Raw genomic sequence first — 25,249 nt, 5'->3', positions numbered from 1 at the left:
CATCATAGTGTACAAAACTTGTTTGCTGTGGAAAAATGGAAAGTTCCTAGATGGATGACTAGAAACTTCTTTAAGTGAAAATATTAGCTGTAATCTCCGTTCACCCCAGTGAGGCTTGCGTGTGCCCTTCTAGCATTTTGCAATATCACTGAATTAATGCAACATCCGTCTTCCTTCACTTCCCAAACGGAAAGAAATATATGTAAAGCACATTCATTAAATGCATTTGAAAATGTATTTTTGCTTAATGTACTTCAGTGTTTGAAATGCACTTTGGAAATGAAATGTATCTCACATATAAAAAAAATACTTGTCCATGTGTTTCTTTTCCGTATGGGTTTGTCCCCTGCTTCTATGCGCACTTACCTCGTCCTGCACTGCTGTGTATTTGAACTTCATGTTTTTGTAGAAGTCTTTCTTCGGCACTAAATTTAAGAGCACCAAATCGCACACGACGGTCGCCTGTGAAGGAACCAAATGTCAAAATACTGCGCTAGTTCAGTCACACTACGTCTTTAAGCCACCTGCTGCTTATCACAATAATCAACTTACCCATCAAATGAACCAAAATTATAAACCAGTTCAATGTGTTTACAGTCCTGGTCATCATATTACAGAATATCCATCATTTCTAATGCACGTTAGGCCTCTTCATTCAAAAAAACAGTACAATCACTATGTTCCTAATATGGATTCACTTCGATATCTATCAGGCTGCTTGCATAAACATCAGGAGGTGAATGTGAATTGTTTGGAATGATAGAGGAAAGTGGCCCTGATTTGTCCTACCGCTGTGCTGTCTGTGACACTTACCACTCCGAAGATTCCCACTCCAGAGCCTATCGCTGTCAGTGTTGGAATGATGTCAAATTTTCTCGCCTAAAAGGAAGACAACAACTTCAGTTACATGTAAATGGACAACGGAGCAGAACGAGGGCTGATGGTCTTACCAGTCCGTGAACAATGATGTCGATGCGTATGCCAAAGATCTTCATCAGTGTCCTCTTCTCCACTTTGTCCTCCATGTAATATTTTGCCTTTCTGAAACGTCACAGAAGAGTTCACACACTGTTCAGTCTGATTTAAGACACAGCCAGAACATTAAACATTAAACATTAAAAATATGCTCATTTAAATTTGATGCCTTCAGCACATTCCACAAAAGTTGGGACAGGACCATGTTTGCCATTTGTTCCATCATCTTTCCCATTAATGACATTTACTAATTGTTACATGGTTGAAGAGACAGTTGATTTTGAAAGCAGTATTATTTGCTATTCTTCAGTTATTCAAATTTTTATCTGTGCAAATTTAAAGGGCCTTTGTTGTCATTGTTTGTCCTTCATAATACACCAAACTTCAATGACAGACAGACAAGCCAGTCTAGCACACACACACTCTCTGATTACGCAGCCATGCTGTTGTTACATGAGCAGAATGTGGCTTAGTGTTGACACCCCTGAAAAAGACGGTGTCTAAAAGGCAGCATATGTCATTTAGCATTGATGGTACTTTTACAGATGTGCAATAACATACCACAACAGATCCTGGACACTCCTTTACTTCTTTGGCTTAAGAAACACAATGTCCATTATTTCCATAAACAACCTGAAAGGTTGACTCGTCAGATTACAATACACATTTTTTTACTGTGCGTCACTCTATTTCAGATGAGCCTGAGCCCAGAGAAGTCGGTGGAGTTTCCAGAACTTGTTGACAGATGGTGTTCATAAACTGCATTTCTGAATGCAGCAATAAAGTGTTTAAACTGTAACAGTTTGTCAAAATACTCCCAAACCCATGTGATAATGTCCATCACACAGGCATGCTGGGTCTAATGCAGTTCTGTCTGAGGGATCAAAGGTCACAGATATTCATTTGTAGTTTTTGGCCTTGCTTTTCATGCACTGAGATTTGTCTGGACTCTGAATCTTTTGATTATATTATGCAATGTAGACGCTTGTTGGCTAACGTTGTTCTAATTAACTGGACTGTTTTTTTGGCAAAGTGGCAAGCCTTGACCCAGCCTTGCTCATAAAGGACTAGGCCTTTCACTGCTGTCGGAACAAAACCTCGTTCCTCCCAAATGTTAACTTTTTTTGGTCCATTCATCATGTAATTTATACACAGTGTAAAGAGCAACAGGCATTATATAACTATGTCAAAAACTGAAAAATAACAAAAATGGAGATATCAGGTTTTGTTCCGACAGCAGTGAAGGGCCTAGTCCTTTATGAGCAAGGCTGGGTCAAAGTTTGCCAGTGTCCGGTCTCCTCCTTTATAATCTCTCTGGTTCAAGCTAGAAAGTATTCCATCCGGTGTTTGAAAATGGCTGTTTGACAAAGGAAGAAGAATTTCTTGAAAGTCCTGTAGTCAGTATTTAGGTGAGAGTTCATCCTTTACTCACCTGAAGTTGTAGCCTACTGATGCCTGGTTACTTTCTCCCTCTTTGGCGTTTCCATAAAGGCCATGGAATTCATACGTGGGGATGCATCTTTGGAGACTGAAGTCCAGATTACATTCCCAATTAATGAGTATCCCTATAGCTCCACCCTGCCGGAGATTGTAACAGGAAAGTGTTTACTTACTAATGTAGAGAAGATCTCATTTAAACAAAGTAGATCTTTTACCCAGTTTATGAGTGATTATAACTCAGTAAGTGCAGAATGTTACTTAGACAATGCTGTTGTAAACTGTCAACCATCACAATCTTGTAAAGTCAGCCAAAGTGATTGTGCTTCTTTAACAGGAGCTAATCAGTTACTAGGGTGCTACCAAATGGATGCTATTGTATTTTAGGTGGTTGCAAAGATGTTAATTTGTTGTGGTATCCCAGTAGGTTGCTAGGTGGCTGCTGTGGTATCCCTGATGGTTGCTCGGGGGCTGTTACCTCATCACTATGGTACATCGCATGGTTAACAGGGTGTTGTTAATAGAATTGTATCATCATGATATACACTCAGTGCACAAACTTTTGCCTTCCATAAATTTCTATGGGGAAAAAGGTCATTTAATAATGATTGTATGAATACTGTACTCCCAATCAAAAAGCTGTATACAAGGACATTATTCCCAATCAGACCGAATTTTGGAGTTGGAGAAGTGTCGACATCTTAAAAAACTGCAGGATGAATTAGCAGAAAAAATCTGGCAGAAAAAGAAGAATTATAATATACCAGATAAGAGTGCTAAAAGGCATTATTTTATCTTGTTTTTTGTAATAAAAGTATGAATAAATGTATGTATGTATGTATGTATGTATGTAAATATTGTTTGTTTCAAAACATACTGTTCACTCCCATATATGGAAACACAAAAACACCCCATTTTGAGATCTCTTTTTTTGTGACTTTAATGAAAAAAATCATTTTTCATTTACAGTTGTTTGCAAAAGTTTTGTTAGCACATGCTCTACAGAGAACACACTTCTGCACATTTTAATGAACCATTACTGTTTATTTACTGAACATAAAATACCAGGGAAAAAATAAAACATACATTTTGGCCTGTTCAAAAGTTACAGAAGATTTTGTGTTTATTTATTTATTTTTATTTTTCCCCCCAATTTTCTCCCCAATTTAGTCATGTCCACTTCTACTCACTAGTTAGGACTGCCCCAAATCCAGCACTAGAAGGGCGAAGGCTTGCACATGCTTTCTCTGAGACCTGTGAAGCGCCACATGTCACCGCTAACATAACGTCATTGGACAACCGAACGCGCTCGGAGGAAAGCAGGAATTTGCAGGAAAATGCCATATTTAAATCTGTCCCCAGTAGAGGATGTGTTAACATATTTTCACTTAGCCCCACCTATTCACACTGAAGTTACAAGGATCATTTCAGGACTGTTTTTTGAACAAGGCACAATACAGGGCATCCAATCAGATGAGAGTCTATTAACATATATCAGTCTTAATGGCACAGTAACAAAAACAGCCAGAATAATTCTAAGGGTTAAATACAGAGACGCTGGAAAATGAAATAATACAATTCCATGTGACTAACTGAGTTATGGTTCTGACTTAAAAGTAGAACCGTACTTTAAATGCAAAATATATCTTCCATTTTGCAGGGTGAAATAAAGCGTACAGAAATCTGACACCAGTAGAGTGTGAAGGCTGCCAATGAAAGCTGTCAGTGAACACTATGTGAGGAAAAGCCTTACAGTGGAGAGTGAAGTGGAAATGTATTTATGATTCATATTATTCAAATGGACTCAGACGCACATCAAAGCCAAGCTTACAGTGTTCTCCGGCAAGGCCTGCTTATCAGGAAATCCTTGAGAAATGAGGGCAAACAGCAAATCCGCACACAGCATGAAGTGAGTGTGTGTGTGTGTGTGTGTGTGTGTGTGTGTGTATTTGTGTGTGTGTGTGTGTGTGTGTGTTTGTGTGTGTGTGTGTGTGAGAGAGAGAGAGAGAAAGACCTACCACTTCAGCTATCTGAGAGAAACTGAAACCAGAGAGCCTGACGATGTCACCGAGTCTGAAGATGGGGCACAGTGGGTGCTCATCAGGGTCATACAAACACTTTTTGATGTAATTTTGATCCACCCTTTCCACCAGGTTACTCCTGCAGAGAGACGTAAATGTATGTTTTCCTGTCAGTTCTTGTTCATTTCAGACTTGCTGTGCCTGCTTTTTCCCTTCTTTTTGAACGGATGTGATGTGCATCTGTTCTTCTGCTCTCAAGGTGTTTATGAGAAACTAAAGAAAATAGTGCCTCATAAAAATGAGAATGTTTCTTATCTTAATTATGACTTACAGTCTCATAATAATGGCTTACTGTCTCATTATGATGAGAAAATATTCTCATTATTATGAGATGCCGTCATAATTATGAGATACTGTCATTAGGACATTTTGACATTGTCATTGACGTTGACATTATGACGTTATTATGAGAAAGTTAGTCCATTATGAAATGCTAAGTCATAATTACACTCTAAAAGACATAGATTTCTTATAAGAACAGTACAGACACTGTACTGTACTGTTACTTACAGAAAATGGGCAAATGTGCATCACATAGCCAAAAACACAAAAAGCAGCAGTAGCAGCTACTTTCTCATAATTGCGACTTAGCATCTCATAAGTATGAAATTATATATTTTTTCCCCTTTTTTTCTCATCACAATGAGATAGTAAGTCTTATTAACAGTTAGTTCCGGCCACGCAAGCTGATTGGTTGAGAAGCGTTCTAACTGTGCTGTTATTTCACCATAACATCACAGGTTTTTCACAAACACTGTATCACTCCACTGAGACGCCGTTGCTAAGCAACGACTTTGACAGCTGTAGGAGACGCTCAAGCCATTTGCACGTTTTTAATTCTTACTTTGCCACAAACAGAAAATGGATACTTTTAAGATCACATTTGACCGACAGCCGATTTGGTCGGACTCTGAAGATGAGACTACACTAAATTCCCAAACTGTCAGTTGGTCAGTATAAGGAGCTGGAGACTGAACTGCCGTCTGTGCAGCGAGTGAGCGGATTTGGCGGAAGGAATTGCGAACATTAAAACATATTAAACGACACGTTCACGGCCCGATTTATTACTTTCTTACTTTATTTATTTAACTGTTGTATAAAAGCAATAGAACACGAGAGGCAGTGTGTTATCGCGAATAACATCATGGCTGTGATGATCTACGGCGACCAAATCACAGCCGTGATGTTATTTTGATAACACACGTGTTCTATTGCTTAAATAAAACTTTCTCATTATTATGAGGCACTTATTTTCTTGAAGATCCATCTTTTTTCAGGTGTGTTTGAGATACAAGTCATAATTATGAGACATTAATTCATAATTATGAGATACCAAGTCATAATTTGTCATTAATCACTAATTAATTAAACTAATGTGATTAATTGCAATTAAATAGACTTGCTTATGGGGTTTCAGACACTGTACTGTTATTTACAGAAAATGGGCTAATGTCCATCACATAGCCAAAAACACAAAAAGCAGCAGTAGCAGCCGTCTTTTGGGAATTTTGTCTGTAATGACTACACGGCTTGGCTCACACACACACACACACACACACACACACACACACACACACACACACACACACACAAACAAGTATGATTCTTAAAAAACACACTGTACCTGACTACTTCAAATGCTGGGAAGGTGATGGAGTTTTTGATGAAGAGTGTGAAATTCTCAGCAACAGAGAGAAGTGGAGGACTGAGAGAGAGAGAGAGAGAGAGAGAGAGAGAGAGAGAGAGAGAGAGAGCACTTGCTGTGATCAGAAGTAAAAAAGATTTAACATTAGCTATGCACTGATCATTAATTTTTGATTCCAGTGTAATTTTTTTTTAGCCAAATTGGTCAATGTTATTGGCAGACTTTTATAAGCCTGATTATAAAAGTATATAACCTGTATATTCTGTATAACCCAATAGTAAATACATTTTAATAATAATTGAATAAGGGCTCATGTCATGAAAAACCCAATGTCTCTCTTTTTTTAATAAAGGAGTTTGAAATAATATGTAAACAATATTAAAGTTTCAGATGTACCATTCACTCCTCAGTGCATATATGGAAACTGAAGTGCCAACCAGCCTGTTTCATTTATTCTGTGAGGTCACAAAAACCAACTCATTTACTTACATTCACTAATTCAGACTACAGCAGTTTAGCCCCAGCCATTCATACTGAAGTTATAAAGAGGGTTTCAGCGCAGATTGATTTTTCAATGAGGCGCAATACAGTGCAGCCAATCAGAACAGAGCTTGATTTTATATCAGTCTTAAAGGCACAGTAACAAAAAGTCTTTAAATCTAAAGGGATAAAGAGGATGGAAAGTGGTTATGTAAAAATGAATTATGACCATTTTTGGTACATGAAACCACACATATGTCATAAGTGGGTCTCAGAGGAAAAATTTACACAAGAAAATCATTGGATATGGGCTTTTTAAGATTGTAAGGACAAAATCAGCATTTAGGTTATATGAACCAAATAAAGTGCTACACTGTGGGTAAGAGACGACTGACTCCTCTCTCTCAAAGATGACGTCTGTTTATCTGATGAGGACAGTTTTGGTGGTCTACCAGGTCTTGCATGGTTGTTAGGGGTCCCATTGTCTCTGTATCCTTTGATCATTTTTTGAACCCTTTCTGCTTGTTTATATGAGTGGATTATCTTATATCTAATCTGACCTAGTATCTATCTGACCTTTGCGCAGTACCATATATTTCTATTTCTGTACTATTTTTATTACATTCTTTGTATGGAAAAAATGTCCTACTTTGGTATCTTCCTGTCATCTTCAATGGGACACCAGGACTTGATCTCGCACGTCCTGGTTGTGTTCACACACTTCCCTGTCATGTGCCCTAGGAAGAAGAGAGTGCAGTAACATTAGGTAGAGAGAAAAGACACAGAGCCGGGCCTGAGCAGATTAGAGCACAGCCCAGAGCAGCTTTAATATAACACTACACACTTCTGCTTCATGCTGGAGGGAGCAAGAAAAGAGCATTAGACTTGCACATGCACTTGGAAGCGGTTTATATCACTGTTAACACAGTGGTGCACATTGAACAGTGTGATCTTAGCTTCTCACAATTCACACTCTTGACACACTCTTAGAAAAGCTACATTTGGATTGAATATTTCTACAAAACCTGGCAAACTTGCAGTGCAGCTGGTTGGAGGGGCAAGTTTGCACTTTACTTAAACATTAAGAAGCACATTACAATCATATTACATTTCTTTTAACATATGCTAATGTGATAAACAACAAAACTGGGTCTCTGGTTACAGCAAAAAATGTACTATGTTAATATTTCTGCAGCATTTCCAGTGTTTTCCAAACCAGGTCCTGGAAGCCCCCCTGGCCTGCACATCTTAGTGGTTTACCTCCTTGAATGTAGTGGCGAACCATGACTATTCAAGCTCGGTCTTCAGTTCAGGCCTTACATGTTAAAATGAGGAAAAACTCCAATAATGCTAATGTTATTTTCTGCTAGCGCCATTGTGGGATTCTATGCACTTTAAAAAGACGGTTTTTCAAGGGTTTTTTAGTAAAGGCAATGGTTCTATTTAGAACCATGAGTTCTATATAGAACCATTTCATGCTTAAATGTTTCTTTGCATGGTGAAATGGTTCTTCAGATTACTGATGTATATGGTTCTATATAGAACCTTTTTGAAAATGATTCTATAGCAACAAAAAGGGTTCTTCTATTGTTATAAGCTTGACATCATAACAATGAATCCCTTTTTAGTGCTGCAGTGTGCTCTTGTTCAACAGTGTAGCCTTAGTACAGGTCAGCTTGTAGGGCCAAGATACCACACTGGCAAAGTGTGCAGGTCTGCGCGTTTTTTAAGGAGGCTGCCAGTCTAATGACGTCTATTCAAGCACAGTAGCATTTCAATTCTTTAATGACATCATAATTCAGATTTAATGATATTTGAGAGAAAAAAAATAGAAAATTTTGATCACCACAGGATGTGATAGAGGCAATTTTTGAAAACTCATTTATTTTTCTCATTGGGAAATTCCTTTTAGACACGGAGTTCCTTGTATTGGCATAAGAGCATGGCGTCGAATACAGAATGATGACACAACTTCAGTGGTCTGTACTAAATGTAATTTAACATAAATGTGTTACTATTTTGAAGATCTTTCAACTTTTTTCAATAAAATCTATCCGGTAGTAATCATGAATGTTAGGTTGGGATTCTAATAATGTTAATTAAATAGAATATTGTTAACTGGACAGTTTCTGTTTGCTATGTGCAAAGAATACTGCTGATTTTATGGACGTCTTTTTGTGACAGCCGAGACTCCTTAGGTAAATATGGTGTCTCTCTTTGTGGCGTGTCTTCTTATGTAAATATGACTATGAACCATCTTCGGTTCAGTGTTTGCATATGTGTGTGTGTTTGTATGTGATGACCCCTTAGATACCTGCAGTGACAAGCAGACAGCTTGAGAGCATAAGAAGAAAGACCAGACCTTTTTTCAACATGTACTTGTAGACTAGAAAACTGACCTAAAGAATTGTAATGGAATTCAACTGGCAATTTTGGTGAAATTTGAGATTTCATGATGAAAAGTATAATCGAATCGAAGCTTTCAGATTTTTCCTGAAGCATTGAATCATTTTCTAAAGAATCATAATCAGGTTGAATCCTGTTGAAATTCAAGATTTCTTGGTTCACTGAATCATTTCCTAAAGAATCGAAATGGAATTGTGATGAAATATGAGATTTCATGATGCACGGAATAAAATCCTAAACAACTCCATGATTTCATGACTCACTGAATCATTTCCTAAAGAACTTATTAATCATAAAAGAGTTTATTAATCATCTACAAAGGACAACTCCAAATAACGTAATCCTGAATCCTGGACCATTTGCAAGAACAGCTCTGGCTGAAGAAGAGCTCCAGAGAAGCAAATATTGAGCTTGAACTGGGTCTGCAGTAATGCTTGACCATGATAGAAATGATGGAGAAATTGGATGATGGGTTCACTGACCAAAACATGGATAATGACTTCAGAAGAACCTCACTTTCAAAACAGCATGAGGAAAACACAGTGCAGTTCTAACACTGAGCATGATGACATTGACCCTATTTGCAGTAATGCTGGAACACATAATTGGTTTCTTAATGAGCTGCAGGCTGGGTTATCAAGATACTGTAGGTGAGCTGTATAGCAGGGGTCATCGATTATTATTACAGTTCTGAAGGGCCGATGTCCAGCACAGTTTGGTGTTTTCCTGCAAACAAACCTACTAAAACTGCAAATTAACTGATGAGTTGAATCAGGTGTATTTGAGCAAGGAAATCACCGCTTATTCCGGACACTGGCCCACCAGAACTGAAAATGATGACCATTGCTAAAGAGAACTGTAAAAAAACAAGAACATTCAGTGCTCAAAATGTGTTCAAACAGGCATTGTGTTGGATGCAGAGAAACAAAATTTTGTTAACTCAGACCTGTGAATTTGACTTTGCGCCCATATTTATCAAGCATCTCAGAGAAAGGCCGTAACTAATAACAACATTTTACTGAGGTCCATTTTGCTGAAAAGTGACCCCTATCACATAATGAATGAACTGTAATTTTCTTCCTTAGGTTGTTTACCATTTCGTGGCTCCCTTTTTTCCCCATAAATGGGTTTGACTACAGTTACACTGTTTCATTTCATTTTGTTGATTATTTATAAACTTATTTACCTATTTATTTTCAGCTGAAACTACACATTGAAACCTACACCGACTGACCACTTCATTAAGATCCTTATTGTTTCAACACTCATTGTCCATTTTATCAGCTCCACTTACTTTATAGGTGCACTTTGTAGTTCTACAATTACAGACTGTAGTCCATCTGTTTCTCTGTATACTCTGTTAGCCCCCTTCCACACTGTTCTTCAATGGTCAGGACCCCCACAGGACCACCACAGAACAGGTATTATTTGGGTGGTGGATCATTCTTAGCACTGCAGTGACACTGACATGGTGGTGGCGTATTAGTGTGTGTTGCACTGGTACGAGTGGATCAGACACAGCAGTGCTGCTGAAGTTTTTAAACACCTCAGTGTTACTGCTGGACTGATCATCTTACATCTACAAGGTGGACCAACAAGGTAGGTGTGTCTAATAGAGTGGACAGTGAGTGGACACAATGTTTAAAAACATCAAAATTACTCATACCAACTCAACACACACTAATATGCCACCACCACATCAGTGTCACTGCAGTGCTGAGGATACCTGATGGTCCTGTGGGGGTCCTGGGTAGCTAATGAATCTAGGCTAAAGCATGCTGACTTACCCAGTGAACATTCCCATGTGGGGCCAGTGTGGGCGAAAAATAGGGCCCATCGCAGGCTGCCCTAGCAGGGCCCAAGTCAGTTGTGAAACCAGAGGCATATACAGGCCCCAGTGTGAGGGCCCCATGGTGACAGCCCACTCTTATGAAGATTTAGTGTGGGCTGCCAGCATGTTGGGGCCTCGCACATGCCCTGGATTGGAGCCCCACAGCGAGCAGCCTCATATCAGGGCTTTGTGTGGACCACCAGCATGGGGCCCTAACATGGGTGCCCACACACGCCCAGGGTTTCACGACTGACTGGGGCCCCATAACGGTGGCCCAGTTTTTAGCCAACAATGGCCCCACATTGGACCTACAAAGGCATGTATGTTGGGTAGCTGGCAACATTATGAGTAGTCCAAAAAAATGAATTATGGGGGTTGCATTTTGCAAGCATAATCTCTTAATGACACTCATAAACTGCCACATTTTTATCATAACTGTATTGCTGGATAGTCCATGCTGGATGTTCTGCATACCTGAAAATCTCAAGAAGTCAAAGTACAGAGATAAACATAGCAGGCACTTAAGTCTGTGGCCAAACCAGAGCTCTTTGGAGGTCAGTTGACAACTAGTCACTGCTGTAGCATCGACACTTCCCTTTCTGAAACTACCAGTATCCTCATGCTAGATCAGGTCACATCTGTGCATGTAATTCTATTAAGTATTATGAAAGACTCTGAGAAGGCTGATAAACAGGGGCCCTGATCTCTATCTTAATGTGTTCTCTGTGTGAGTATAGTTTACATACAATCCTTCATGATACTTTCAGTTGCTCTGCATCCAAGTTTGAATGGATTAATGAGTTAGTGTCTGCTATGGAAGACCTGTTAAATGTGTTAAGTGCTGATGACCACTCTGGAGACATAGAAGTTTTGATTAGCGTTTTACCATTTCCCGTACGTTTAAATTGGCCCTTCGTGCAGTCTGCATCCGAACTGCATTCGTTCTTTCCATCTGGCAGCTGAAACAACACACAAACACACACACACCACATATAACTGAATGGTTCTGAACTGTAAACACAGGCAATTTAATGGTTAATAACAGTCACTTTAATACTTTAGTTACTCTAGTGTTGTTATTCTGCCATACTTTTAAATGGAACAATACATTCAAAAGTTTGGAATGACCGAAAAGCACCAAAAGGAATCAGTGTTTTTTCAAATTAAACCAATTTTTTCAATCATTCATTTTCTTGAAGTAGGTCAGACTTGATTTTGAGGTATGTTTTGGATCATTGTCTTGTAAAATCCAGCCTCTTTTAATATTTTTTAGTTTATCCTTATTTCCCCTATCCCCACAACATTTCCTGCGCTACTGGCTGCCACACAACCCCAAAGCACAGTACTCTCACCCCATGCTTGAAAATTGGCAATGTTTTTTATTGAAATGCTGCTCTATATTGTCTCTGAACATACCTTATGTGATTATAGCCACACTTACAGTATGTACAACAATTGCAAACTTCAGATGCACTTTAACTTCCCTTCCATGGAAATTATGTTTGTCTGACAATATTGCACTACATATCAGTGAATCCAAACCAAAGCCAAACCTTCCTGTAAGGCCTTGGCAGCGATGTGGGGGTTTTGCTTTGCCCCCAGTCAGCTGCTTAGATGAGTCCATGGCTGCTGTGCATAAGCACAACACGCTTTATGTGCCACATTTGATCTTTTTCATTCCTCCGATACATTAAATTTAGCAAGTAAACGGCAATAGTGCATTAAACGTTGTAGAATGTGTCATATTGAAGTTTGTACCATGCAGATGTTGTGTTAACTTCTTTTCACAACATTACATGTGATGTATGTATGTGACATTCATGATTCCACTTTAATTTCAGTAAGGACTACCTCAGGTTATTTAATTTACCTGCAAACATGTATAAACTTACATTTTTATTTATGTCTACTGTATGTCTTGTAAATTTCATAATGTATGAACTCTTTGCACAGTTAATTTCCTAAAGAATCATAAAGTTAACCCCTTAAATGGCCAGGGCCCACCAGGATAGCTGAGAATAGGCTGAGAATAGCTCAGCCTGTTTGTACTGAAGTCCCTGTAGTTGCTGAATAGTAAGCCTTCGTATGTAATAATACTGGGATTTTAAGGGGTTAATAAAGATTCTATTCATCAGTCTTGCTGTCCATAACCTGCACACAATGAGAAAGTGTGAATGCGTGTATGGGGGAAGATGTAGAATCAGAGTGTCAGACATCTCCTTGCATAACTACATTTGATTATCAGGGCGCAAAACTACTATTCAAATCTGTTGCATGGCAAATTTTACATATCGAATAGACTAATGCAAAGATGAGATACAAAAGCATTACAAGGCATGTGCAGCAGCTTACAGGTCAAAAGAAAACACAATACTGTTACTGTATGCGTCTATGGTAAGAAGCTAAATATTTACCTATAGTAAAATAAGAGGAACAATATTAGAAAACAAGAGAAACAAAACATGAAATAATACGAAAGATTAATAGTATCTTCCCCAGATACTTTAGATACGCACCCATCTAACATTTCTTTTGAAATCAGAGGTATTAAAGGGGAATTCCGTGTATTTTTTTCAGTTTCTGCATAATTAAATGGTTAAGATGTAAACAAGTCATTCAGACTGTTTAATATTCTTTTAACAAGCAACAATATTCGACATCTCAAGATGATATTAGATAGATCAGCTAGATTTAAGATGATTTCACTTGCCAAGACACAATTTTTTGCAGTGTAGACGGCTGTGAATCCAGGAGGCCTCATTTCTGTCTTTTGCCTTGAGCCCCAGAATCACTAAATCCACCACTGTGACTGAGTAATATCATTTGTCATGAACGGGTCATAACATGGTGTTGGAACACTGTGCCAACCATTTATCTTTGCTAAGTCTGCTCTCTACGTCTTTATGTGTGGGCAATACGCTGATTCATCATCTCATAGCTGCTGTTCAGAACCTGCCCCTGCTCCTGCCCATGGCATTTGCCTAATAACTAAATACAGCTTGACACTGCATGCCTTCGCTTCCTACTCAAGATGACACATCCTGACCTTTTCCTTCTTGGGCTGCTGTAATTCTCACCTCAGCAGTTAAAGCCTTACATGCGATCCAGCCCATCTCAAACGTGAATTATTCAGTAAATGAACTTACAGCACTGCTCACCTAGACTCACCTTGTCTAACCTTTTCAAGAAACAAGCACAGCCTGCTGTTCTGGTGTTGTGTGTAGGGAGAGGAGACTGTGAAAGATTCCATGGATAGATATATATTATTAATATTATTAATATACATTTTCATCACAGTGTCCAGTACAAACAGCTGTTTGCTATTTCTGACTAGATTTTAGCTGGAAAAGCAAAACTTTGCTTCCCATCTGAGTGAAAAAGTCCTGCATGGAAGTATACCAGTCCTGGTCCTAGAGATCTTCCTTCCTGTGGAGTCTAGTTTCAACCACAACCTGCCACATCTAATCTAGCTAATTAACTTCTTCCCAGGTCCCTGATTGGCTGGATCAGATGCATTAGTTTTAAGTAAGAGGGGCAGGGAAAGGGGAGGCTTGTTCAACCTGATGCTGCACTGTGCAGATCAATCACTGCCCGGCTCACAGATGGCTCGTTTCGTTTCGTTAGGTTTTTATCTGGCTTGCATTGCTGCCACCGGCACGTCAAAGTGACATACGCTGTTATAATGCATGGGCCAAGAGACTGCTTGATGACAACGGAGCTTAAGCTAATAACCATGTGGACACAAAATGTATTGAGTACAGTATGTAATCTAATAACTTGTGTTTGTGGTTAATATTTTCATATGTAAAATTTATTTTCTTTCAAGAAATGTTATATCTGACATGTAAAAGCTGTCAGCTCATGTGAGGGGTCCCCAGAAAAAACTTTCTGATTTGATGGCTCTTTTCTTGACTCTTCCTCAAACTGCAGCTAGCTACTCTCGCTGTCTTTCTTATGACGGTAATGGGAATTCTCATAAATTTCTAGCTGTAAAGACAGTTAGTTGAGTTAATTTACCACCGGTTTTAAAACTAAAACTAAAACTAAAAGTTGCTCATTTATTGACTGATTTTCATGTATTAGCTAGACACTACTATTCTCACTCTGTACTTGTAACCCTAATGTGGTGTTTGGGTCTGTGAGACCCATTTTCAATGTTCACCAAAAGAACCAATGTTGCAATTTATTATTATTTCAAACCCAGATTCCTTGGCCTTTGCTCATTTTCTGTGAAGAACATGTAAAATAACTCACTTCACACGGAACACGCCCTACACATTTATATTACCCATGTGGTGTTGGGGTGAACCCGTGGGGAATAAAGGTGTGGAGGTGCTGTGTCCCTTCACTCTGTTCTCCTCCTACATGGCCTGCTGTTAGTGTGTGTGTCTGTGTGTGTATGCGTTTGTATGTGTGTGAGGGTGGACAACATGGACAGGCTGCTGACTGGCTACAGCTGCTAAAGGAGTACCCTACGCTGGCTGCGGGTGATATTTTAAATATCTGGTATTTTTACATAAATTGTAAACCACATAAGGGTTAATGTTCACACTTGTACTCTTCAGTTTGGTCAGTACATATTGTTTTTATTTTAGCTACAGAAAACACAAGTAAATGCTTCTTTGAGCCCCCATGCTTAAAAAAATGCCTTTTCCACAGAATGATAGCATTTGTACCAACATGACGATGCACAGGATAAATATAACTTTAAAACCTAAAAAAAAGCTGTCATGGCACATTCAGATGTGACTAAAATCACTGAGAAACACCTGAGAAGTAAAACTACATTACTCCACCTCCTCATGTAAAACGCCAGCCATCTAGTGCTTAAGAATGCATTTTATTATTTATCTAAAATAAAATCCATGCTAACCCTTCAAGATGCGGAGAAAGTAGTTGCTATCATAGATCAGACTACTGTAACATGTTACTGGCTGGTTGCCCTGCTGTCTTTCTAAATTGGCTCCAACTAGTTCACAATGCAGCATACGTATCCTTAAGAAAATGCATGTTAATATGTAGTAAAAATCATAATAATAATAATTTGTCCAATACAGGGCTGGGAGACAGTATGCACACAATTTTGAATGAGTGAAACAAATAACTTGTTCTATAAGGATGTAAACACCAACTGATTTACACTTCAATTTGGTTGTAGAGTCAATCTCTGTTTGGTTGTAGAGTCAATCTCTGTTTGGTTGTAGAGTCAATCTCTGTTTGGTTGTAGGCACCACTTCTATTTGATTGTAGAGTTCATCTCTATTCAGTTGTAGAGACCACCTCTATTTGGTTGTAGAGACCACCTCTATTTGGTTGTAGAGATCACCTTTATTTGGTTGTAGAGATCACCTCTAATTGGTTGTATAGAGGTCATGTATTGTTACACTCCTATTAAACACTATTAAATTAAATACATACCAACCAATCACAATTCATCGAGATACCACACCCTCAAGTCATCTGTAATGTCACAGAACAGGGACATCTCTCCAAATGCAGGCTCTGGTTCTGGTAAGACATGGTCTTTGTTAAGTAACACCAATGACTGGTGCGGGAAGCTTGTGTTGAGGTTGCACTGTGGCTCATTTTCACCTGTGGTCTGCATTAGTGCTGCTTTGTTCATTTAGACCAATTTATTTCCAATCTTATACTTAACGTTCCTGCGCAAAGAACTTTTTCAGAATGAGAAAAGTGCTATACTAGAGTGATCATAGTCATGCATACATACATACATACCTCTGGACATGTGCTTTGAGTCTGTCCATCTGTAATGATGAAATTCGTCATCACGACAAAAGACTCGCCACCCTGTAAATGAGATGAAGAAAAGGATTCAAGCTCTTTGCGTTTGGCTGTATGCTAGAGCTGCTTGTAGCAGCTGTTTCTGTGTTACTATATTCCTTCAGGCTTCTTAATATTAGAGATCTCCATTTTTGGAGTGGATCAACAGTCAGAAACTTGTCTGTGACCCAAAAGATCATGGGTTTAATCTTGGATATTAATTTTAGGCTGTCGACACTCTGTCCTTGAGTAGGGGATACTACTCTAAGCTGCTCCAAAGACATTGATGTGTTTCAGCTTGTGTAAAGTCGGCCCACCATGTCTGGCCAAAGACAAAACAACAAACAGAAAAGTGGCTAAAGCTATGAGGCTGGAAATGTGTCGGAGTCCATCATGTGATGCTACTGTTGCTCTGAATGTACACCTTTATATTTGACAGTGAGGTGGTTATATGGATGAGAAAAGATGTGCTGTTAACATGAACATGGTTCATTCAGAGCTAAATGACGTATTGACTGTCACTGATAATGCATGCGTACAGGTTTAACTTTGCTTTGAACAGTGCTGGGGACAAGAATGTAAAAGTGGGCTGGGTGAAAAAGTAAGCAGCTTGCACAATCAGAGTGAGAGTTTTATGTTTTTTTACTGTAATTTTTTGGTTTTGGTTGCAATGTGGCTAGTTGCAGTGCTGTGGAAATGTATTTGCCCCCTCCTCATTTGCTCTATTTTTGCATATTTGTCACGGTGCATGCTGTCAGATCATACAGAATGCAATTTAAGACAAGGATATTGTGATGAAATACAAAATTCAAAATCATTTTTAATGATAATTTCATTTTTTGAAGGAAACGTCACACCTGTGTCACCCATGTGAAAAAGCAGCCTAATCTCACTAAAAAACTGGTTTTGCCACTTTTAGCAAGAAGAAACTGCAACCAAACGATTCGTTTAACTGGATATCAGTCTTTAATACCGCTGTGGAAGAATCGTAGCCCACTCTTCTTTGCAGAATTGCTTTCATTCCACAACACTGGAGGGCTTTCAAGAATGAACTGCTCATTTAAGGTCCTGCCACAGCATCTCAATGGGGTTCAAGTCAGACTTTGACCTGGCCACTCCAAAATCTTCATTCAGTTTCTTTTGTGCCATTCAGAGGTGGGCATGCCCTTGGACTTCAGATCTTTGTCTCGCTGCCTAAACCCAACTGCACTTGGGCTTCAGATCATGAACTGATGAGCAGACATTCCCCTGCAAGATTTTCTGGTAGAAAGCCAAATTCATGGTTACATCGACTAGGTCAAGTCATCCAGGCCCTGAAGCAGTGAAGCATCCCCCATCATCACACTACCACCACCATATTTGACTTTTGGTGTGATGTTCTTGTTGTGGAATGCTGTGTAAGCTTAAATATAGCCAGACCTCTGCCTTCTTTGTTTTTGAAATTGTGAGCCTTTATGTTTTTCTTGGTTATCAATTGTTTGCTTTGCAGCTCTCCCATAGACACTATTTTTGCTCACTCTCTTTCTAATGGTGGAAACATGAACACTGAGCATACCTAAATCGAGTGGGGCCTGCAGTTTCTTAGATGCTCGTTTGGGTTCTTTTGTGACTTCCTGGATTCCTGGACTTCCTGGAGTTGTACACTTAGAGGAATTTTAATAGGCCGACTACCTCTGGGAAAATTTAACATGTTCTTGCTGTTTAGAGATAATGGCACTTGCTGGAGTCCCAGAGCCTTAGAAACAACTTTGTAGCCCTTTCCAAACTGATACTGTAAAGTACTGTAACAGTGCTTGGTAACTCAATATAGAGGACAATGGGCTATTAATAATATTCTTTCTAAATATAATATAAGTAGCCTTTTGAGTTGTGAATTGCACTAAAAAAATGTTATTTGTGATAACAACACATTTCTTTCCACTATATCCTTCCATTAGCTGTGGCAAACTCCAGTCCTGGGGGGCTGGGGTCCTGCCCAGTTTGGTGGTTTTCCCACTCAAATACACCTGATTCAAATCAGCAGCTAGTTGGTTCAGTGGGTGTGTTACTGTGCTGGACACTGACCCTCCAGGACTGGAATTTGCCACCCTTGCATTAAATGGTTCTTTTCTAGAATGGAACCATTGAATATGGTTTTTAAAGAACTGTTGACAAAATGGCTATTTAGCACCAAAAATGGTTCTCCTATTGTTACAAGCTAGAAACTGTAACAATAGCAAAACATTTTTGGTGCCAAATAAAACCATTTTCAAAAAGATTCTATATAGAAGCATATACAACACATTCTCCATCAATCTGAAGAACCGTTTTGCCCTGCAAAAGCCATTAAGCATGAAATAGTTCTATATAGAACTCACAGTTTCAAATAGAACCGCTGTCTTGAGTAAAGAACCCTCAAAGAACCATCATTTTAAAGTGTGTACTCTAAACAAACTAGGTTTCTTGGCTGTAGAATTGTTTACAGCAATTCCTATTAATTATGACTTAAAATTGTATTGATATTTCGTGTATTTAATCTAATTTTATGTCATTATGACCTCATGACCTCAGGCAATGGGTTTTAGGCACAACACAGTAACACATGGCCTATTGTGGCTTATTGCTTAATTTTACATTAGGTTAAACTGTGTTTTATTATATTTAGTCACCGAACCTTAAACATCTTATGTTGCACTGTTATTTTATTTATAATAAAAGGCAGCTCAAGACATGTGGCCAGGAATGCTGGGAAAAAGAATGTGAAACATCTTTCTGCCTGAAGGACATGACAGGACACGAATACAGTCCCATGGAAATGGGCAGGACAGAAATAGTGCAAGCCATTGACAGGCAAGATCAAAACTATTCACAGGTGAGATGACCTTAGATTGGCATGTTGTTGTATTTAGTTTATTTCAGTGTACCATACCCACCAAAACCAGTTTTGTGCCTTTGAGGCTTAACAGCAAGTGTGTGTTAGCAAAGCCTTCCAAACATCTTCACTGGAAATGCGATGGTTCCATGTCAAAACGTAAACCACTGATCACCTGTATAACTTAAATGTAAATCCAATGTTTATAACGATATTTTAGCTACATATTTTACTATTGCCTAACCAGTTTGCAATATCAGTTGTGTATAGCAGACAACATCTGTTATTTGATTAACTAACATAGTGGGCTAACATTAATAACCAACAGTTAGGTCCATAAATATTTGGATATTGACAAAGTTATTGTTAATTTAGCTGTGTAATATAGAATATTGGAGTTGAAATTAAACAGTGTATATGACCTCAAAGTGACTTTCAGCTTCAATCTGAGGGCATTTACACCAAAATGGGGTAAAATTGTAGGGATTATATCCATTTTCATATATAGCTCCATTTTCAGGGTCTCAAAAGTAATGGGACAAACTAATATAATCATAAATTAAAAATTTTATTGCAGACACTGACCGCCTGAAATCTAGCACTCTTAGACATCACCAGGTGCTGGGGTTCTTCCCTGATGATGCTCAGGCCTTCACTGCAGCTGTCTTCGGTTCCTGCTTGTTCTTTGGGTGTTTTACTGTCAGGTTGGCTTTAGTATGTGAAATGCATGCTTGGTTGGATTGAGGTCAGGGATTAACTTGACCATTGCAGAACAATCCACTTATTTGCCATAAAAAAGTCTTGGGTTGCTTGGGATGTGCTAACCAATGAGGTTTGAAGCATTTGGCTAAATCTGAAGTCTTCCATGCCTTTTGGTGCTTGAGCTCACTAGGCTTTCTTTCTTTTTTTTTAAATTGTATCAAATAGTTGATTTGGCCACACCCAATGTATCTTTCTGATGGGTTTGTTGAGTTTTCAGCCTAATGATGGCTTGCTTTACTGGCACTGACAGCTCTTTGGACTTCGTCCCAATCCCATTTCATGTCTTGCCCCTAACAATTAGCCCTACCCTTCCATTTGGCCTGTTCATGCCTAGGTGTAGGTTGTCCTGATTTTAGTTGAGATTGAGGGTTAGGTCGAAGTGTTAGGGCTACATGGCCCTCCAAACGAAGGTTTTTCAGAGGCACACCCCAAATGAGTGTTATGAGAAAGAACAAAACAAAAAAAAACACTGGCAAGATGGCTGTGTGAGGGACCAAAAAAAACCTGCAAATGTGAATATTTTCTCCGTCAAAAATTACACTAACCATTGTATTATCTTAGTTTAATGCCCTTTCAATGTATTATGGTCCTTTTCTTCATAACAAGCATAGAAATCACTAGTACTATCAATCATCCTGGCTTGCGGGGTTGCTTGAGCCTATTCCAGCGGTCATTGGGCAGAAGACAGGAAACACACTGGAGAGTTGCCATATCAAAAACATTAAACATCTGGTACAACTGGTTTAATAATATGAAAGTGAAATAGTTTATGGTTCCACAACTAATCATTCCCAGACAGGCACACCACCCAAGATTTCACAACACACTCTTAGATTAATGATAATCAATAACAATGAATAGCACTGAAGGAACCATGAATGGAGAGATGCACTGGTTCATATTAAAAGAGAACTGAATCTCACTGGCCAAGACACTAAATCTGAGGAGAATATGGACGCTTGAACAAGACAATGACCCAGAACATACAGCCAAAATAACTCAAGAGCAGTTTCTGAAAACAGAAGAGAAAGGTGCTTGCACAGTCTAGAAAAGGGATGGCCAAACTTTTTTCAAAGGGAAGCAGATCGGACTGTTACAAAATTTCAGTGAGCCCAAATAATATTGTTCATAGATGTTTAAAAATATTATGTTTTCAAAATTTAAAAAATACAACCATGTAGTTTGGTTAGATCATGTCCTTTACATGTCAAATAAACGCAATGACAGCATTCATAAATGACTTTTTTTAAATGAGAAGAGCAGATTAAACAGCATATATAGCCATAGTTTTGTTCATTCTTAAAGGGTTAATATTTACTGAACTACTGAATTTACTCTGATGAGAAGTTAATGCTGTGTTGCTTTAGTTTCTTTGCCCTCTCTGGAATATTTATTGTAATATCCACGCTTTGTTTCATGTCTACTGATATTGAATTCATTACAGTCTTTTGACGTATGGGGTGCATACGTTTGCTTTTGTATGACACTCAATTTCCATATTTCCAAAATTGAAAAAACTACAATGTATTGGCTATCAAGCCACACGTATAACAGAAGCTACGGGCCACTTGAAATCTGTTTGTGGGCCGCATTTGGCCCTAAGTCTGGGCTTTGGACACCCCTGATCTAGACAATGTCCTGACTTGAATCCAATTTATAAGTTATGGAGGACTTTGAAATTACAAGTTCATAAGAGAGAAACTTGTGACTTTGGGAAATTAAAGATGCCAAGAGAAATGGGCCAAAACTGAACCACAAAGTTGCACAAACATTGTGGTTAATTACTTCTTAGCGTAAATGTCTCGAAGCTTTAATTGCCAACAATGGCTTTGCAACAGTAATTAATTTGTGGTATCTGAATACTTATTTCCCCTTACTGTAAATAAAATAAGTGTGTGCATGTGTGTGTGTGTTTGTGTGTGTGTGTGCGTGTGTTTGAGAGTGTGTGCATATATACACTGCTGACCATACGGTACCTGAAAGGAAAATTCCATAATTTTTCAAAATTCAATGATTAAGTTGTGAACACAGTAATTAAGGTTACTTTGATGTGTAATGCTTCATTCTAGAGAAACTACAATTGTTCACAGTGGAGGTGATAGAGATCAGACATTCAGAGCATTTAGCGCCTCTAAAAGCTGCCTCACAAGACGTTATTACACGGTGGAGAGGTATATGCAGGGTGTTGTAAGGCAAAGTAGTCCCCAAAGATTTTTTCTGATTTACCACTGTTTTACTTTTATCAGTGTTGGATATAAAAACTAAGAAGACTTTGGTATGGGTTCAATGGTAGTTTGGATAGTTCATAAAATGGCTTTTTGTGCTGTAGACAACCCCTGGTTCCCATCGCCACCACTGTCGGCAAGTCAATAAGCTTCTCCACAATGAAGGAGATTCCGGGTTCTTGTTCATATAAGAATTCAACACTTGATGGCCAGTTATCTTATGACGTTACTACCCCAGTGTTCTCCGTGTGTGCTTTTGTTCCTGTTGAACTTTATGTTGCTACGGGACTGTTCTGACCACAAACATCCTGTTTTGGCAGGCAGGTCTTTTAAAGCATGGGTATAATTATCACTGGTGCTTTCCTCACTCACTGGGTCACTGTGCATCTGCACTGCTCAAATTGCAAATGCACATTTAACAAAATATAATAAATCATTTTTGGCAGGGCTGGAGTAGGACTTTTCAGACCAATAGCTTGCAGACCAACCCACCTTAAACTCTAATTTCTAGTGCTACACACACACAGTATTGACTTTGTAAAAAATATAATTTTTATAAAATCTGTGCATTTTAATTTTCATGCTCTTCTTTGTTATTTTTATGTTACACTGAGATAACCAAGGTGGCTAGCTAGTGATAGAATGAAAACTGGTGAAAGCTTTTATTTAAATTTTACATAATAATGACAGTTCATATGCTACAGACTAATACTACATATGTTCAGCATTTCTCTTTCCCACCAGCTCAGATATCTTCCTTAAGTAGTCCTTTTAATCTTGTTTTCTCTGTGCCACTTTTTTTTTGCAGATTGTGTCCCTACTGTCCATATTTACATTATAAATATATCTAAATTGGTAACATAGAAAAAAGTACTATGCCATTCCCATGTCTTCTTCCATGTCAATGCCACAGTGGTGTCAGAAGTGGGATAGGGTGTGGCGGATGCAACAGTACTGAACTCTGTAGAGCTCTGCACTAACTTCAGCCTTATCTAATCTCTGTCCTCTGTACAGGTCCCAGTTACAATCAGCAAACTGGGGCTGTATCACTTAAGATGGGGGCTGCAGGTTTAACCTCTAAATTACTATAGATGAACAATTGGGTGTAACATTTATAGTTTGTCTAAGTGGTCTTGTCAGGTGGTACCTGCCCACTGGGAACTGTATAAAAAGTTGATGAGTTTCCATATAATATACCATTTCACATCAAACCACTCTGAATGACATTGTTTACATCTTAGTGACTAAATTATGTAGAAATTTTAAAAAATGTAAAGGTGCAACAAAATACTTACATACATAACAACATATTCAGAATACATTTAGAATACATTTAGAATATATATTGATAAAGCAGATGGGAAAATTACTGCTGTCATTTTTATTTAATTCATGCTGTTCAACGCTAAGATTAATAACTGATCATCACATTGATTTATCAGTCTACTCAGGCTTTAGCAGGAAACTCAGTGGTTGTAAAAAAACATTTATTCAGCTCTGCTTTAGAATTGATCTAAAGAGCTTGTTTGCTACAAGCAATGCGCTGATTTTAAAACAGTTAATAAACAAGCATTGATGGTGTTTCTTTGGAAGAGTATATGTTTTTTTAATTTGGTGGGTAAGTATTGTAAAAGTAGTCACCTAAAAATGTACAAAGTAACTGTACTCTGTATACCTAATTTCTGTATTTTGAATATGTGTTGAATACATATTCTATTACATCTTAACCCTGGATATAGGCTCACAGTCTTATTCAGGTTTTCCAGGACTGTGTTTTGTTTTCAGATCCTGACAGAGGACAGTTTCGCTGCCACTCCTTTGATTGCTCAGCATTGCCATCCATGATGTTTGTCTTTTATCTGTCTTTTTTTCTTCCATTTACATCATTTGTTCGTTTACCACTCATCACGCGGGAGCTCTTTTGGCTTTCGGTCATGTTCAGCTTACACACTCACCACAATTGTTGAGGTTTGTTTGCAATGTTTGAATACTTTCATTTTCTGTATTCTCTGACAATTTGAGGTCTGCACCTAAATGATGCTTGGACATCTGTCTCCATCTGTCTCATATTTTATCTTTTCTCTTGAAGTCTATCTAATTTATATTTAACATTTGTGTGGTTTTATTAACGGAAAATGGTCATAATTCACATGACATGAATTTTACATGATCATTTTCCAGCCCCTTAGAATCCCTTAAATGAAACAGGCTGTTTTTGTTACTGTACCTTTAAGACTGATATAAGATAAATGAGCTCTGTTCTGATTGGCTGCCCTGTATTTTGCCTCATTCAGAAAGCATTCTTAAGGAGCTGAAACACTCCTTAGAACTTCAATATGAACGGGCGGGGCTAAACTGCTGTAGGTGGATACATGTAAATGAGTTGGTTCTTGTGACATCATAGAAATGGTTCATTCAAAATGGGCTGTTTTTACATCATGGTTTCCATATACAGACTTACATGATTTTAGTTTTTCATTATATGGGCCCTTTAAGTGTCACAGAACCTTTCTGTTATGATTCTTTTAAAATGTTCATGTCTGTTCATGTCTTATTTAAAAAGATGGCTCTTGAAAAAACCTTCCACTGAAAGGCTGTTGAAGGAACCAAACCTGATTCACAAAATAAAGGTAAGGGTACTTTTATTTTTAAAGAGCAATTCCATATATTTTTGAAAAATTTCTATGGTTCAATGGTTGAGATGTAAACAAAGTCATTGAGTGTGGTTTGGTGTGAAATGGTTCATTGTGGAGAAACTTACCGATTCTGATTTCT

At 38.3% G+C, this 25,249-nt stretch overlaps 1 protein-coding gene across 3 annotated transcripts in view; it reads right to left on the bottom strand.

The window, feature by feature from the left end:
- Positions 1 to 25,249, bottom strand: part of p2rx1 (purinergic receptor P2X, ligand-gated ion channel, 1) — a 46,148-nt gene that overhangs the window by 9,566 nt on the left and 11,333 nt on the right. For 2 of the 3 annotated variants that reach the window (XM_036580429.1, XM_036580432.1), the window contains exons 3-11: positions 16,592 to 16,663; positions 11,742 to 11,814; positions 7,268 to 7,355; positions 6,118 to 6,198; positions 4,431 to 4,572; positions 2,408 to 2,553; positions 951 to 1,041; positions 814 to 879; positions 367 to 462 (exon numbers count right to left, since the gene is read on the bottom strand). In XM_036580429.1, coding sequence (XP_036436322.1) covers positions 367 to 462; positions 814 to 879; positions 951 to 1,041; positions 2,408 to 2,553; positions 4,431 to 4,572; positions 6,118 to 6,198; positions 7,268 to 7,355; positions 11,742 to 11,814; positions 16,592 to 16,663 — 855 coding nt within the window. The remainder of the gene's footprint in view (positions 1 to 366; positions 463 to 813; positions 880 to 950; positions 1,042 to 2,407; positions 2,554 to 4,430; positions 4,573 to 6,117; positions 6,199 to 7,267; positions 7,356 to 11,741; positions 11,815 to 16,591; positions 16,664 to 25,249) is intronic. The other variant, XM_036580430.1, reaches the window with a different exon arrangement.

This window comes from Colossoma macropomum, unplaced genomic scaffold (genome assembly GCF_904425465.1).
Source record: "Colossoma macropomum unplaced genomic scaffold, Colossoma_macropomum, whole genome shotgun sequence".
In the NCBI taxonomy this organism is placed as follows: Eukaryota; Metazoa; Chordata; class Actinopteri; order Characiformes; family Serrasalmidae; genus Colossoma; species Colossoma macropomum.
This window is presented reverse-complemented; position numbering and strand designations above follow the sequence as displayed.